Genomic DNA, 18,001 nt, shown 5'->3' on the forward strand with positions numbered 1-18,001 from the left:
GGACACGGGTTCGAGCCCTGGTGGAGGAAGACAGATTAAAAGAGATTATATAAGTTAAAGAACAGAGAGAAAAAGGAACACAGAAAAAAGAGCTTCAGAGAAATGTGGGGTGTTGTTAAATAAACCTACACATGTATAATGGGATTATCAGAGAGGAGAGAAAGCAGCAGAAATGACATTCCAAGAAATAATGGCTGAAAACACCCCAAATTTATTGAAAAACAATAACCTACTCATCCAGAAACCTCAACAAACTCTAAGCAGAATAAATGCAGAGATCCAAAGAGATACCATAGTAAAAATGCTGAAAGTCAAAGACACGCAGCAAGAGAAAAATGACTAGTTACTTATAATGTAACCCCAGTAAGATTAACAGCTAACTTCCCAGCAGACAAGATGAAGGTCAGAAGGCAGTGGGAAAACATATTCAAAATGGTCAAGGGAAAAACCTGTTAACAAAGATTCCTATATCCAGCAAAGCTATTTTTCAAAATGATGGCAAAACTAAGACTTTCCTTAGTAAATACAAACTGTGAATTTGTTGACGGCAATAGGCACTTTACAATAGGCACTAATTAGAACAAACACAAAAAGATAAAGAGTACAGTATTATGGACTGAATGCTTGCATCCCTCCCAAATTCATATGTTGAAACCCTAACCTCAATGTAATGGTATTTGAAGATGGGGCCATGAAGAGGTAACTAGGTTAGATGACGTCATGTGGGTGGAGCCCTGGTCCAATGAGATTAGTGCTCTTATAAGAAAAGACATCAGAGAACTTGCTCTTCCTCTGCTTGCACAGGCTGAAGAAAGGCCAAATGAGCCCACAATGAGAAGGTGGCCATCTGCAAACCAAGGGGAGAAGCCTCACTAGATATCAACCCTGCTGGTACCTTGATCTTGGATTTCCAGTCTCCAGAACAGTGAGAAAATAAATTTCTGTTGTTTATGCCACCCAGTCGTTATGGAAGCCTGAGCAGACTAATACAACCAAGAACAGGTAATTATGTAATTGGAAAGACTGTAGAAATGCATATTTTCCCTCCTTTCTTCTGATTTTAGAGGCAAGTGTATAAAATAATATGTATATAATATAATGTTGGGCCTATAACATATACAAATGAAACATATTTGCCAATAATAGCATGAAGAATGTGGGTGGGAACAAAGCTGTATGGGCGAAGGAAATGCGTACTGATGGTAAGGTAATAGTTATAACAATGTATTGTGTTTGTAATATTAATATAATATGTATAACAAGAATACCAGAAAAAAGGGGGGAAAGAGAATAGAGCAGTGTAGCAGTAACTTTTCTTTATATCACTAGAATTAAACTAGTGTAAATCAGAAGCTGACTTGGATAAGTTAAGATATATATCGTAAACCCTAGAAAAACCACTAACAAAAATCCTCTAGAAAAGTAAAATAGAAAGAAAGAAATTAAAATGCTACATTAGGAAATATTCATTTAATGCAAGAGAAAGCAGGAAAAGGAAGAATAAAAAAACAAACACAGGAGATAGAAAACAAAAAGCAAAATGGCAGACATAAGCCAAGTACATTAATAATAACATTAAATGTGAATGGATTAAATGATTCCATCAAAAGACAGAGATTGTCAGGATAAAAACTGATCCAACTATATGCTGTCTACAGGAGACACAAAGGCTGAAAATAACAGGATGGTAAAAGATATATCACACAAACAGTAACCACAAGAAACCTGGTATGTCTATATTAATATCCGACAAAACAGACTTTAAAACAAAAACTGTGTGAGATAAAGAAAGCAATTCATAATGAAAAAGGGTCAGGGAAATATAATAGTTGTAAACGTATCAGCTCCTAGTAAAGGAGCACCAAAATACATGAAACACACACTGAAAAGAATGTAAGGAGAAATATACAATTCAATGATAGTAGCTGGAGATTTCAACACTCCACTTGCCTTTTTTTTGGCCGCACCGTGTGGCTCGTGGGATCTTAGTTCCCAGACCAGGGATTGAACCCAGGCCCACGGCAGTAAAAGCAGGGAGTCCTAACCACTGGACTGCCAGGGAATTCCCAACACTCCGCTTTCAATAATGAATAGAACAACAATACAGCAGATCAACAAGGAACAGAAAACCTGGACAATACTATAAACTAATCAGACCTAAGAGACATCTACAGAACACTCCATCCAACAATAACAGAATATACAATCTTTTCAAGTGTACGTGGAATATTCTCCCGATAGACCATATGCTGGGCCATAAAATGAACCTCAGTAAATTTAAAAGGATAGAAATAATACAAAGTATGTTCTCCAACCACAATGGAATGAAATTAGAAATAAACAGCAGGAAAAAACTTGGGACACACACAAGTAAGTAGAAATTAAACACCACAATACTATGTTACCAACAGGTCAAAGAAGAAATCAAAATAGAAACCAGAAAATACTTTGGGATGAACGAAGATGAAGATACAACATGCCAAATCTTATGGAGTGCCACTAAAGCAGTGCTTAGAGGAAAACTTATAGCTGTAAATGCCAATATTAAAAAAGAAGAAAGATCTCAGATCAATAACCTACACTTCCATCTTAAGACATTGGGTGGAGGGCTGGGGGACAGATCACCAAACCAAAAGCAAGCCAAAGGAAGTAAATAAGAAAGATTACAATGGGAATAAACAAAATAGAGAACAGAAAAACAAGATGAAAATCAGTAAAACCCAAAAGCTGGTTCACTGAAAAGATCAACAAAATTAACAACTTTTTGTTAAATTGACCAAGAAAAAAAGAGAGAAAACTCAAATTATCAGAGTCAGAAATGAAGAGGGGCGATTACTAGACTACAGAAATAAAAAAGATAATAAAATAGTATGCAAAATTGTATACCAAGAAAATAGATCAAATTCCCAGAAATATACCAACTGCCAAAATGAACTCAAGTAGAAACAGATAATCAGAATGGATCTATAACAAATGAAGAGATTGAAGTAGTAATCATAAAACAACTTACACACACACACACACACACACACACACACAAGCCCCTGCATAGAAGGTTTCACCATTGAATTCTATCAAAAATTTAAAGAAAAATTAACAATAATTCTTCATAAACTCTTCCGAAAAACATAGAAGAGAACACTTCCCAACTCATTCTATATTACCCTAATACTAAAACCAGACAAAGGCACCACAAGACCACAGACCAATATCTCTTATGAATATAAATGCTAAAATCTGACCAAGTGTGATTTATCCCAGGAATGCCAGGGTCTTATAATATCTGAAAACCAATTAATGTAATACATTATATTTTCTCAACATGATACAGAGTACCTATGAAAAATCCACAACTAACATCTTTATTAAGGTGGAAGACTGAATGCTGTCCAGTCACGAAGGAGACAAGGATGTCAGCTCTCACTACTTGTATGGAACAGTGTACTAAGCGTTCCAGCCAGAGCAATAAGGCAAGAAAATGAAATAAAAGGTACCCAAATTGAAAAGGAAGAAATGAAACAATTTCTTCACAGATGACAAGATCATGTATATGGAAAATCCCAAGAAATCTATTTAAGAAGTATTATAACTAGTAAATGAGTTCAACAAAGTTGTAGGGTACAGGATCAGTACACAAAAAATAATCTGCATTTCTATACACTTCCAATGAACAATCAAAATGAAATTAAAACAATTCCATTCATAGTATCATCATGAAGAATAAAACACTTAGGAATAAGTTTAATAAAACAAGTGAAAAATCAACTCTAAAAACTACAGAAGCATTGTTGAAAGAAATTAAAGATCTAAATAATTGAAAAACATCCCATGTTCATGGAATGGAAGAATTAACATAGTTAAGATGCCAATTCTCCAAATTAATCTACAGATCTGACACAATCTCCATCAGAATCCCAGTTGACTTCTTTGTAGAAATGGATAAACTGATTACAAAATTCATATGGAACTGCAAGGGACCCAGAATAGCCAAAACAATCTTGATAAGAGAACCAAACTGGAGGACTCACACATCCTGATTTCAAAACTTCATCAATACAGTGTGGCACTGGCACAGGATAAACAGATTAGAAGAGCAATCTTCTACTTAGTAGAGCAATCTTAGAAGAGCAATCTTGACAGTCCAGAAATAAACCCAGACATCTATGATCATCTGATTTTCAATAAGGGTACGAAGACCATTCAATGGGGAAAGAACAGTCTTTTCAAGAAATAGCACTGGGAAAACTAAATAGTATGTGCAAAACAATGAAGTTGGATGCTTGTCTCATACCATATAAAAAATTAACTAAAAATGGATCAAAGATTTAAATGTCAGACCTAGGGGCTTCCCTGGTGGCGCAGTAGTTGGGAGTCCGCCTGCCGATGCAGGGGACATGGGTTCGTGCCCCGGTCCGGGAGGATCCCACGTGCTGCGGAGCGGCTGGGCCCGCGAGCCATAGCTGCTGAGCCTGCGCATATGGAGCCTGTGCTCTGCAACGGGAGAGGCCACAGCGGTGAGAGGCCCGCGTACCGCAAACCACCCCCCCCCAAAAAAAAAAGATTTAAATGTCAGACCTAAAACTATAGAATTCTTAGAAGATACAGACATAAATCTTGGTGATCACAGACCTGGTAATAAATTCTTTGATATGATATCAAAAGCATGAGCAACAAAAGAAAAAAAGATAAAATGGACTTCATCAAAGTGAAAAACTTTTGTACTTGAAAGGACTGCATCAAGAAAGTGAAAAGACAACCCACAGAAAGAGAGAAAATATTTACAAATTATATACCTGTTAAGGGACCTGTACCAGAATATATGAAGAACACTTACAATTCAACAATAAAAAGACACACAACCCAATTAAATTGAGCAAAGGATCTGAATATACATTTCTCCAAGGAAAATATACAAATGGCTTAAAAAGCACATGAAAAGACATTCAGTATTATTAGTCATCAGGAAAATCAAAATCAAAATCACGAGATATTACTTCACACCTACTAGAATGGTTATAATAAAAAAGTCAGATAATTAACAAGTATTAAAGGATGTGCAGAGGACTTCCCTGGTGGCACAGTGGTTAAGAATCCACCTGCCAATGCAGGGGACACGGGTTTGACCCCTGGCCCAGGGAAGATCCCACATGCCGCGGAGTAACTAAGCCCACGCACCACAACTAATGAGCCTGCATTTTAGAACCCGAGCGCCACAACTACTGAGCCCGCACACCACAACTACTGAAGCCTGCACACCTAGAGCCCGTGCTCTGCAACAAGAGAAGCCACTGCAATGAGAAGCACGTGCACCGCAATGAAGAGTAGCCCTCGCTTGCTGCAACTAGAGAAAGCCCGCGTGCAGCAACAAAGACCCAACGCAACCAAAAATAAACAAAATAAATAATTTATATTAAGAAAGAAGCATGTGGAGAAATTAGATCACTCATGCACTGCTTATGGAAATGTAAAACGTTGCAGCTGCTTTGGAAAACATCATCCTCAAATGATTAAACATACAGTTACCACATGACCCAGTGATTCCACTCCCAAGTATATACCTAAGAGAAATGAAAACAGATGTCTACACAAAAATGTACAAACTAACGTTTACAGCAGTAGTCAAAGGTGGAAACAACCCAAATGTCCATCAACCGACAAATGGATAAACACAATGTGATATATCCCTACCATGGAGTATTATTCAGCTATAAAAAGGAGTAACCTACTGGTAATATGCTACAACATGGATGAACCTTAAAAACATTACGCTGAGTGAAAGCAGCCAGTCACAAATGACTACACATAATTCCATTGATATGAAATGTCCGTATCAGGGAACTCTACAGAGACCGAAAGTAGATTAGTGGCTAGGAGATGATGGTGGTGGTGGAGGGGTTGGAGGGTGATAGCTAAAGAGTACGGAGTTTCCTTTTTTTCCCCCTTCATCAGTATATTCACATTAAAATTTTAAAAACTGTGATGAAATACACATAGCATACAATTTATCAACTTAATCGTTTTAAGCATATAGCTCACTGCCATTAAACACATTCACATCGTTTCACAATCATTACCACCATCCATCTCCAGAACTCTTCATCTTGCATAACTGAAAATAAGCCCATTAAATGGCAACTCCCCATTCCTCCTTTCTTCAGCCCCTGGCAACCACCATTCTACTTTCTGATTCTATTCATTTGATGACTCTAGGTAACTCAAATAAGTAGAATTATACAGTATTGGTCCTTTTCTGACTGGCTTACTTCACACAGTTTAATGTCTTCAAGATTCATCCATGCTGTAGCATGTGACAGAATTTCCTTCCTTTTAAAGACTGAATAATATTCCACTGTATGTGTACACCACATTTAATTTATCCATTTATCTGCTGACGGACACTTGGTTTGCTTCTACTTCAGGGTTTTGTTTTTTCTTTATAAATTTATTTATTTTATCTTTGGCTGTGTTGGGTGTTCGTTGCTGCGTGCGGGCTTTCTCTAGCTGTGGCAAGTGGGGGCTACTCTTCGTTGTGGTGCGCAGGCTTCTCGTTGTGGTGGCTTCTCTTGTTGCGGAGCATGGGCTCTAGAGCGCAGGCTCGGTAGTTGTGGCGCGTGGGCTTAGTTGCTCCACGGCATGTGGGATCTTCCCGGACCAGGGCTCAAACCCGTGTCCCCTACATTGGCACGTGGATTCTTAACCACCGCGCCACCAGGGAAGCCCTACTTCAGGGTTTTTGTTTGTATTTCCGGAGAGAAAAATGTTCTAAAATTGACTGTGGTGATGGTTGCTGCACATCTGTGAATATACGAAAAACTATTAAGCAGTACACTTAAGTGGGTGAATTGTATGGTATATGAATTTTACCTCAATAATGCTGTTTACAAAAAAGATAAATAAGGAAATAGTAGAACGGACAAAAACGGTGCATATGTAAAAGGTACACACAAAGAAGTCATATTATATGAAGTCACCCACAAAATGGTTGATGATTTAGGAAAAGTAATAGTATTCAAAACCCTACATAAAAATGTCATTGCTATCATTCATCTCTTCTCTTTATGGTTTTGCAAATATAATGACTGTTATTTCAAATTATTATTATTTTTGATGGGAGAATAGGACCCAGTGTATTCTTCTTAAGCAATAATTAGTTCACTTGAAAAGCAAGTCTCACATGTGCTACAGTTTTTAGTGACTACTAAAGATGATGTCATTGAAAACTGATGAATATTTGGCAAGGTGTGCTTTGGTTTTCTGCCTTTTTAAACCATCTGACGTCTTACTGCCAGTGATAGTCAAACAAACTTCCTGAACTTAATAACATTGCTTAGTAGACATGTGCTGTGTTCCCTGAAGATGCTGTAAGTAATCGATATAATCCATTTGGGGACTATAGTAGTCTGGGTATCACACGTTTAATTCTTTAATAATGAATTAAAGAGACTGAAGCGGGTAACAAAAAACAAGCACTCTGAATCTCAATAGTCCCAATGACTGATTCACCATCTGTGACAACCTGAGCAAATTTCACCAGAATTTAAACCAAATTTAATCAGCCTAGCAGAAAAAATAAAAATTAAAAATGAAAGTAAACTATTCAAAGGTTACTCCATATTTCTCTTGGATCATTTTTGTTGGATTTTCCTATGAATAACAACATTTTTTACAACTTGTTTTTGGAGCAATTTTAATTTTGGGGGTGGATTATATTTGTGGTAAACCTTTTAGAGGTAGAATTACAGAATAAAAAAGTACAGCAGTTTCATGTTTTGTTAAATATCATCAGACTGATTTATAGAATCAGTTTTCATATACCTAGCACCCAGCAATGTTTGTCTCTCTGCTTAGTGTTAACTGTTTTGTCCTCCTTTTTTGGTTAAGGTTGCCTTAGTTCTCATTTCTTAAGATTGTTGGGGAGAGTGAACATTTTCTCATGTGATAATTTATTATTAGTTCTTGTCAAATGGGTAAACTACTTATTTCCATGAATTATTTGTGGAGTTCATTCTAGAACTCTACAAATAATTATCATTAATATTATCATTCTAGAACATACAGAAGTGATACAGATGTTTATAAGCTTTTATCAGACATCTGTCACATTTCCTCACATCTTGATGCTTTCTTTTTGAAATCTGTCTTAATGTAACTGTGCTGAATCTTTATATCAAAACAACCTTTAAAACATTCATCTACTCTTTGATAACGCACTTCATATCTTGAATCCTAAATCAGTGAGAAAAATAAAGCAGTCAGAAAAGTATTTTCATAAACTCTTCACCACACCTATCTACATACTAATATCTGAGCCCATGCACTCTGCTTTTCCTCCATTTACCATACGCAAATCCTCTGCATTTTATTTATGGCTAACCGACTTTCCGTTTGAGTGTTTACTCTCATCCGCCTTGAGGACCTTACAACTCTACCCTCTCTCTCCTATAGCAACACACCTCTTTCTGGTGTCTTTCATTTCAGCATGCAAACACTTCTTTTTTCAATTAATAACAGGACTTTCTTAACCTCATTTTCCCCTCCCATATACTACTGAAATTCAATGCTCCCTTTAGGGATGCAATTCTCAAAAGTTGTCTCTATTTAGTGTCTCCAGTTCCTCTCCTCCCATTCTCTTGCCCCTTATCTCTTAAAGTCTTCCCCCATAGTTAATGATTTTATTACCTATTTAGGGGTTTGAAATATATATACAACAAGAGTACCCAGAAATATATTATACATTTTAAAGAATTATAAGATGAAGAACTATGTAACCTCCATTTGGATTAAGAAAAGAACATCACTAAGTTTCCACAACTTTCCTCACCATGTACCTCTAACTATTGTATAGCAGTGCTCCACACGTAGGTTTAACTTTTTAAACAAATTGTTTCTGAAGGTGTTTTTTTTTTTTAAATTACTGAGGTTTGAGAATTCTTCATATCCTCTCTACAGAAGTACTTTTTCAGATATTTGATGTCCCAGTCAGTATATTGTTTGACTTTTCATTTTTATTCTGTTGTGTAGCCAGTTTCCATCTGGTATAATTTTCTTACTGTCTGAAAGACTTCCTTTAACATTCCTTGCAGTGCAGGTAAGCTGGTGATTAATTGTTTCAGTTTTTGCATGTTTGAAATAGTCTTTATTTCATATTTGTTTCTGAAAAATATTTCTACTGGTATAGAATTCTGTTTTTTCTCTCATAACCCCAAATACAGATGTTGTACCACTGTCTTCTGGCTTGTATTGTTTCTAACAAGAAGTCTATCGAAGTCTTATCTTTGTTCCTCTATATGTAACGTGTCTTTTTTTCTCTGGCTACTTTTACAATTTTCTCTTTATAACGTTTTGAAAAGTTTCCTCCATATTTCTTTTGCCTGAGTTTGTTGAACTTTTTGGATATGCAGGTTTATGATTTTCATAAATTTTGAAACATTTCAGCCATTACTATTCAAATATTTTTTTGTCCGCCCTTTTTCTCTCTTTGGAGGATGCCAATTGCACATGCATTAGGCCCCCTGAAAAGCACTGATGCTCTGTTCATTATTTCCTAGTTCTTCTTCCTGTCTGAATTTTATACTGGCATTGTTTCAGTCAGTTTCAATTGACTGATTTTTCCTCATTATTGGCCTTATTAGTTTCTCACTTCCTTGCATACTTCCTAATTTTTGATTGGATGCCAGGCATTATGAATTTAACCTTGTTGACTGTTGGATATCCTTGTTTTTTTTTTTGTTTGTTTTGGCCGTGTTGGGTCTTCATCGCTGTGCGCAGCCTTTCTCTAGTTGCGGCGAGCGGGGGCTACTCTTTGTTGCAGTGAATGGGCTTCTCACTGCGGTGGCTTCTCTTATTGCAGAGCACAGGCTCTAGGTGCGCAGGCTTCAGTAGTCGTGGTGTGCGGGCTCAGTAGTTGTGGCTCGTGGACTCTAGAGCACAGGCTCAGTAGCTGTGGGGCACGGGCTTAGTTGCTCTGTGGCATGGTATCTTCCAGGACCAGGGATTGGACCTGCGTTCCCTGCATTGGTAGGCGGATTTTTTTTTTTTTTTTTTTTTTTGCGGTACGCGGGCCTCTCCTTGCTGTGGCCTCTCCCGTTGCGGAGCACAGGCTCTGGACACGTAGGCTCAGCGGCCATGGCTCACGGGCCCAGCCGCTCCGCGGCATGTGGGATCCTCCCAGAACGGGGCACGAACCCGTGTCCTGTGCATCGGAAGGCGGACTCTCAACCACTGCGCCACCAGGGAAGCCCGCAAGCGGATTCTTAACCACTGCGCCAGCAGGGAAGTCCCCCTTGTATTTTTAAATAATATTTCTGAGCTTTGTTCTGAGCCACAGTTATCTGGAGACAATTTAATCCTTTTGGGTCCTGCTTGTTTAAGGCAGGACCAGAGCAGCTTTTAATCTAAGGCTAATTGTCCTCCACTACTGAGACAGTATTCTTTTAAGTCCTCTACTCAATGCCTCATGTGTTATGAGGTTTTGACATACTGGCTGGTAGGAATTTAAACTCTTCCTGTCCTTGTGTGAGCTTCAGGGATTGTTCTGCCTGTTCCTTTTGAATGGCTCTTTTCCCTGCCTTGGGGAGTTTTTGCACATAAATGCACCAGTCAGCAATCAACTAAGACTCAAAAGGGTCCCACTTAGATCTCCAGAGCAACCTCTTTGTAACCCTCTTCTCTTCAGTATTCTGCCCTGCAAACTCTAAGCCACCTTGGCTTCCTGGGACTCCTAATTCCATCTCCTTAACTTAGACAGAGGGTCTTGCTTGGGTTCCTCCTCCCTGAGATGTGGCTAGGACACTCTCCCCAGGCAGCAAGCTGGAGCAATCGGAAGACTCACTTGTTTGTTTTCCCTCTCTCAGGGTTTACTGTCCCTCACTGCCTAATGAAAACTGTTGTTTCATGTATTTGTCTCTAGTTTTAAAGTTATGGTAGGAGGATAAATTTGGTTTCTACTACTCTATCGTGGCTGGAAATGGAAATCAAGAGGATGTAGGTTTTTAAGATCCTTTCATCAACATGTCTGATATTGTCCCCAACACTGATAAGTAAAACACAGGAGTTGCTTTACACAGGAGTGTGAAACACAAGAGTTGTTTTACACAGCAGTATAAAACACACTCTCAAGGAATAGAAATTATTCACAAAATAAAATAAATAGAATATGCCAAAGGGGCACTTCCAACACAAACCTTTTCTGCTTCCTAAACTTGGAGTATCTCAGGGGATCGCTTGTTATCTAGGTTACCTATGGCCTGAAGAAATAACAAATAAAATGGCAAGCCATTCAAATTCTTGGGCTGTGAAGAAAGGATGGATTTTGAGAAACAATTTGGAAAAGCTTAAAATTTACTTGAGGAAGAAAGCTGTAAAAATCTAACGAATAATTCAAAAGTGGGTGGGAAGATTAAGAGATGTACTCCTTTTTCCTTATGTTTAAAAAAAAACTAACTGAATTTCTCCTTACATAAGTTCTTTCCCTTCTGTCTTTCAAAAAAGTACTACCTATTTTTGAATAAATATTCTTCTTGACCTTTTATCTGTAAGACTTCATGAACTGCAAAACTTGTAATTTCCTTCTTAGAGTTCTTTATTTGTTATTTTGGCCACATTGTGGGGCTGGCTTATTTATTCATTACAATTTATTTATTTATTTATTTTTGGCTGCATTGGGTCTTTGTTGCTGCATGTGGGCTTTCTCTAGTTGTGGTGAGCGGGGCTACTCTTCGTTGCGGTGCACGGGCTTCTCATTGCGGTGGCTTCTCTTGTTGCGGAGCACGGGCTCTAGGCACGCAGGCTTCAGTAGTTGTGGCATGTGGTCTCAGTAGTTGTGGTTCATGGGCTCCAGAGCACAGGCTCAGTAGTTGTGGCGCATGGGCTCAGATGCTCCGCGGCATGTGGGATCTTCCCGGACCAGAGATTGAACCTGTGTCCCCTGTCTTGGCAGGTGGATTCTTAACCACTGCGCCACCGGGGAAGTCCCTGGTTTAATTTTGAAACCAGAGCTTATGAACAATGTAATTAAAAATATAGAAAATATAATGTTTAGAATATATGATTCCTAACAAAGTTCACATATTATGTGTACACTGAAAAATAACTTGAATGAAGACACCAAAATTTAACAGTGATTATCTCTGAGTGGTGAGATTGTAGCTGATTTGCTTTTTCACCCTTTTTTACATTTTGAAAATTTTATATTTTCAAATTTTCTACAATGACTCTGTATTGTATGTATAATCAGGAAGACCCAAACAAGTTAAATAGAGAAAACACTCTTTTAACAGACAAAATGTAGATGCAGGAGAATTATTTTGCCCAATAGAAACTCACTGAGAGAGACTGAAAAATGAAAAGATTTTTGCATGAAATAGCACCTCTCCTCCTTATTCTTTAAAGATATCTACTTAAAAATTATTAATCTAAAATAGAGACTTCCAAAAAAATAAAATAAAATAGAGACTTCCCTGGTGGTGCAGTGGTTAAGAATCCGCCTGCCAATGCAGGGGACAAGGGTTTGAGCCCTCGTCCGGGAAGATCCCACATGCCATGGAGCAACTAAGCCCGTGCGCCACAACTACTGAGCCTGCGTTCCGGAGCCCGTGAGCCACAACTACTGAGCCCGCATGCCACAACTACTGAAGCCCGTGCGCCTAGAGCCCATGCTCCGTGACAAGAGAAGCCACCGCAATAAGAAGCTTGTGCACCTCAACAAAGAGTAGCCCCTGCTCACTGCAACTGGAGAAAGCCCACGGGCAGCAAGAAAGACCCAATGCAGCCAAAAATAAATAAATAAATTTATATTAAAAAATTACTATTATCACTCATTTTTGGTGAGTTTACAAGAAATGGAATAGCTATAAGCATCCTCTTCCCTTCCTATTTAAAATTATTTTTGTCCATATAACTTAATTTACTAATTAATTTTGGTGATAAACAAAAGCTGTTATATCCAATGAAGAGAAAATAAACATTCTGAAAAGGCAATGTTTTAGCACCAGAAGTAACTTTCTCATTACATTTTATTTCTCTAGGCTAAGTGTTAACAAATTCCCTTTTAATAACAACAGAAGTAAAAGTTCACTAAAACATGTGGTTCAGATTGAGACTCTGTTATTGACAATTATTTCAAAGGATGGCTGAGGCAAACAAAAAACCAAAATGCAAAACTAGAAGTTTAGGAGAAATTAAAGGAATCCAAAACAGTTCCAGAAGTAGGACAAAGGGGACACTAGAGGGATACTAGTTTACAAAATGAGGAAAAACAGACTATGCAGATGGAAAAGGGAAAAAGACTTAAAAGTAGGTTTTCTTTTTCATTATTTCATAAAGATTCTGTGAAACCTTTTTTTTAGAGTTCTGAAAAATAAAGGTTACAGTCTCTTCAAGTTCCCCTCTCTGTACGCTGGCGCTTTGAGATTGCAGATCAAAGACAAAAGTATATTCTCCTTTTGAGTTTCAAGATAAAAATGGGCAAATAAATGGTAATACAAAAAAAACCCAAATGGGAGCATTTTGAAAATATTATCCAACTAGCCTGCCCATTTTTGCAGACTGTAGGAATGAAATTAGATTTTTCTCTACATCATAGACAGAAATACCATGATTTGTTGTAAAACTAGTTTCTCTGACCGGTACATGGCTTGCTGAAAGTGACAAGACACATGATTTGTATCAGGCCATGCTAAATCCTCATAGTACACATAACAACACAATCCAATCCAAACACAAAATTGCCTCAGTGATAACTGATTGGTTGAGCTGAAAGTAAAGATAATTCAAATTCCACTTTTCTGCATAAGGAGCCGCCACAAGAAAATGGATTGCTAAGCAACTCAAGCTAAGGAAGACATTTTTCAGAACAAAGGCTCACTTAGTGTTCTTACAGAAATCTTATAATCTGGTAATGTTTTAGTATAAACATGTGTGTTTGGATCAGGACCCTATAGCTTAGAGTTTAAGATATACTTTCCCCCTGTGAACAAACTGAGATTTATTATACTTGCTGGTATGGAGTAATCGACAGAGTTTTACCTTAGGACACTGGGTCTTGGATGAAATTTTACAATGACAGATATTATGACTTTCTTGCAAATGTGTAAAATATTACTGGTTATGGAGACTTGTGCATAGCTGAAGTGTACAGATGAAAAAAAGGGCTGGTTAGCATAGGTCAGTGAGTCTCAACTCTTATTGCCAGAAGAATCACCTGGAAGGCTTTAAAAAATAATGGGAAATTTTAACACAGTATAAATTTCTATTTTCAGGACTTCCCTAGCAGTCCAGTGGTTAAGACTCCGTGCTTCCATTGCAGGGGATGCAGGTTCAATCCCTGGTCCGGGAAATAAGATCCTGCGTGCTGCACAGTGAGGCCCCCCCAAAATTTTTTTTTAAATTTTCACTGTGCAGCAGCTCTACCACAAAAGAGCTGGGGCTCATCATTGTATAAAACTCCAAAGTTGCCTGTGAGATTTCAACCAACTTGTTTAAAAAGCCTGGGCCTTTTCAGTTTGTGGTATCCACAGAGAGGAGGAAATATGTGAGTTCCTCAGGTGTGTATGTATGTGTGTTTATGACAACAAATAAAATGAGAGTCAAGTCCCCATTTTCCCAAACAGATTCAATGAAGCAAGTACTGCAACCCCTTCTTCACCTCTAAATACCATCTGTAACCATAACTGGGTGACAGCCTCTTATCAGCAATTCTACCTTCAGACTCCTTATTAAAAAGAGCACCAAGGCTACTCTGGCAACCTTACAGAAATGTCATGAGAATAAATGAAAGACTGTAATCCACTCTGAACAGCAGACTAAAAGTACCCAACTCAAAGGAAGACTATTTTTTTTTTTTAACACATTAGGCTTATCAGAGAAGCTTCTGTTCTTTTAAGTTAAGTGGCTAATGGAATACTTCACGACTTGCTTTAATATAGACCTACTATCATTTGCTTCTCATATGCCTCCCTCCTCTTACTGATGAAAAAGGAGCTCCCCAGAGCCTGAAAGATTCCAGCAAGATATTTTGCTCTTGAAGTTATGTACAGGAAATACATTCTCCCCAGACTCTTACAAAAACCTTAAATATTAACACATAAACGCTCTTAACTCTAAGATCTATGGCCAACTATTGATTCCACTTAGGTGAGTAAAAGGAGACTGGCCTACTACTTTCAGGCACATGAGAGAAAATTTGATTCTCCATTGGTTTACATATGGAATGCCTTGCTTATACTGATTTTGTTAAAAAAAAAAATGCTAGATAAATAGATTGTATTGTAGTTTTTCTATTCTAGATTAGAGAATGATCTCAGGTAATGCCCCTTAGGCAACTTTAAAATTAGCAACAGACCACAATCCTGATAAACAATGAGGAGCTATAAGATTAGGCTTTTTATTCATACTCACCTTAAATTATTTTGTTGGCCAGGTGGAATGATGCTATAGTAAACTGGCATTCCTGCTGTAGGCATAGATCCTTGATTAGACTGATTAGGGAACATAACAGGCTGTTGATAAGTCTGATGGGCAATTCCTTGAGAACCTTGAGGCAGTGAAACCTAAAATTTGAAAGGCAATTTAAAGGCAAAAAACGTTCTTTAAAACCTTGCAAATGTTAATGTCTCCAGCCTCCATAAACTTTCAAGTGTGAGCAGTTAGGAATAAGGTAAAACTGCCAATAGGCTGTCCTGATAAGTTAGTTACAGCATTACCACTTTATTTCAATGTTCCTTTTAGCTGGTTATTGTTTTTGGCTAGCATTTATCAATAGTACAGTAGGCTAGGAGTTATGACTCACATCCCAAAGTAGAAGTTATCTTATTATTTTTATTTTAAAAATTTATTTATTTAATTTTTGGCTGCGTTGGGTCTTTGTTGCTGCACGCGGGCTTTCTTTAGTTGCAGGGAGCCAGGGTTACTCTTCGTTGTGGTGTGCAGGCTTCAGTAGTTGTGGCAGGCGGGTTCAGTAGTTGTGGCTCACGGGCTCTACAGCACAGGCTCAGCAGTTGTGGTGCACGGGCTTAGTTGCTCCGCGGCATGTGGGATCTTCCCGGACCAGGGATCGAAGCCATGTCCTCTGCATTGGCAGGTGGATTCTGAACCAATGTGCCACCAGGGAAGTCCCAGAAGTTATTTTAAAAAAGAAACAGTTTCCAAATAAGGATGACCCTTTCACATGGAAAGAGTAATGCAATTTACCTCAGGTAGAGCGAAGTAAAACTCAGATGGGGTACTAGTGAGATACATTGGATCAGAAAGTGTGAGCTCTGAAGCTTAAGATATCTAGATGTGATACTGACTCCATCAATTTTACTATATATGTGACACTGGGCAAACGACTTAACTCAGATTCTGAGGCCCCAGAGTTCATTATCTGCAAAAAGAGGATGCCACCTCCACCTCAGGAGGGGTATCATCTCCATTATAATCTCCATTTACAGGATCTAGCACAGCAGGCATCTGATGAACAGTGGATCTTTCAATTCTCTGTTTTCCACATTCATCTACATAGAAACCACATGAACATAATCAGGACTTCCCTGGTGGTGCAGTGGTTAAGAATCCGCCTGCCAATGCAGGGGATACGGGTTTGATCCCTGGTCTGGGAAGATCCCACATGCTGTGGAGCAACTAAGCCCGCGAGCCACAACTACTGAGCCCTCACGCCACAACTACTGAAGTCCACAGGCCTCAAGCCCGTGCTCTGCAACAATATAAGACACTGCCACGAGAAGCCCGCGCAACACAACCAAGAGTAGCTCCCGCTCGCCGCAACTACAGAAAGCCCGCGCACAGCAATGAAGACCCAACGTGGCCAAAAATAAATAAATTAAAAAAAAAAAAACACAAAAAAACACATGAACATAATGGATTCATTTCTCTAGTTTCCAGTTTCTAAAATAGAAACCACAACGGCATAATGGTTTTGTAATTTACAAGTGCACCACATTAGTTGCATTACAATGATTTTGGTAAATAAAGCCTGTGTAAAAGCTTCTGATGATGATGTCAGCAACAGTAGTAACAGTGATGACAATCAAAGTTAACATTACCGAGTACTTACTACCATGTTCAGGTTCTGTTCCAAGAACTTTATGTATATTATTACATCAAGTCTTCCTAACAACCCTAAGAAGTTACTTTTATCATCCTTGTTTTATAGAAGGGGTTAAAAATTGAGGTTAATAACTTGCCCAACGTTGTATAGCTAGTAAGGAGAAAAGTCGGGGTTTGAACCCATGCCCACTGGCTCCAGAGCCTTAGTTCTTTAACCACTTTATCATTCTCTATACCTGGGCTCTGTGATTTATAAGTTGATGATTAACTTCTAAGTCTTGCCTATATAACATGTTTCTAAACTAGTAACTAGTTCTTTCAAAATACACAGTAATCTCTTAAACTACTTTCAATTTGGCTCAGCAGCAAAGATAAAGTTGTTGGTTTGATTTATCCAATTTTTTATGACAAAATATATTTCAGTCTTTTTGTCTACTGAGGCAGTGTAACATCCTAAGATTATTTCTGATTCTATCTAAGTTAGTGTATGTGCAAGATCTAGGAAAAATGGCAACTCAATCTAGATGATTTAAGCTACAGAATAAATTTGTAACTAGTGGTAAAGAAAAAACTGAAGTACCAAAAGAGAGGAAACCGTACTTGAGAATGTACAGCCGCAGAATATACTCTACTGAGTAGATGACTTTTCAGGTTTATTATTTATTTGTTAATTTAAAATTTTATTTTTATTTTTTCAGCCGTGATGCATGACTTGCAGGATCTTAGTTCTCCGACCAGGGGTTGAACCCAGGCCCTTGGCCGTGAAAGCAACGAGTCCTAACCACTGGACTGCTAGGGAATTCCTTCGGGCTTATTTTTTAGATGACAGTTTATTACCACCTAGCTTATCTAACCAAATGTAGTAGGAAGCATGAAGCAGCCTGTCATTCACTGCTTATCAGAGCAATACATCTCACAGTCATTCACCCAGTGGAAGGATTACATGAAATACCAT

At 38.1% G+C, this 18,001-nt stretch overlaps 1 protein-coding gene across 7 annotated transcripts in view; it reads right to left on the minus strand.

Annotated features, from left to right (window-relative positions):
• Nucleotides 1-18,001, minus strand: part of R3HDM1 (R3H domain containing 1) — a 114,299-nt gene that overhangs the window by 22,463 nt on the left and 73,835 nt on the right. For all 7 annotated transcript variants that reach the window (XM_060016886.2, XM_060016884.2, XM_060016885.2 and 4 more), the window contains one exon: nucleotides 15,397-15,548. In XM_060016886.2, coding sequence (XP_059872869.1) covers nucleotides 15,397-15,548 — 152 coding nt within the window. The remainder of the gene's footprint in view (nucleotides 1-15,396; nucleotides 15,549-18,001) is intronic.

This window comes from Delphinus delphis, chromosome 7 (genome assembly GCF_949987515.2).
Source record: "Delphinus delphis chromosome 7, mDelDel1.2, whole genome shotgun sequence".
Classification (NCBI taxonomy): domain Eukaryota; kingdom Metazoa; phylum Chordata; class Mammalia; order Artiodactyla; family Delphinidae; genus Delphinus; species Delphinus delphis.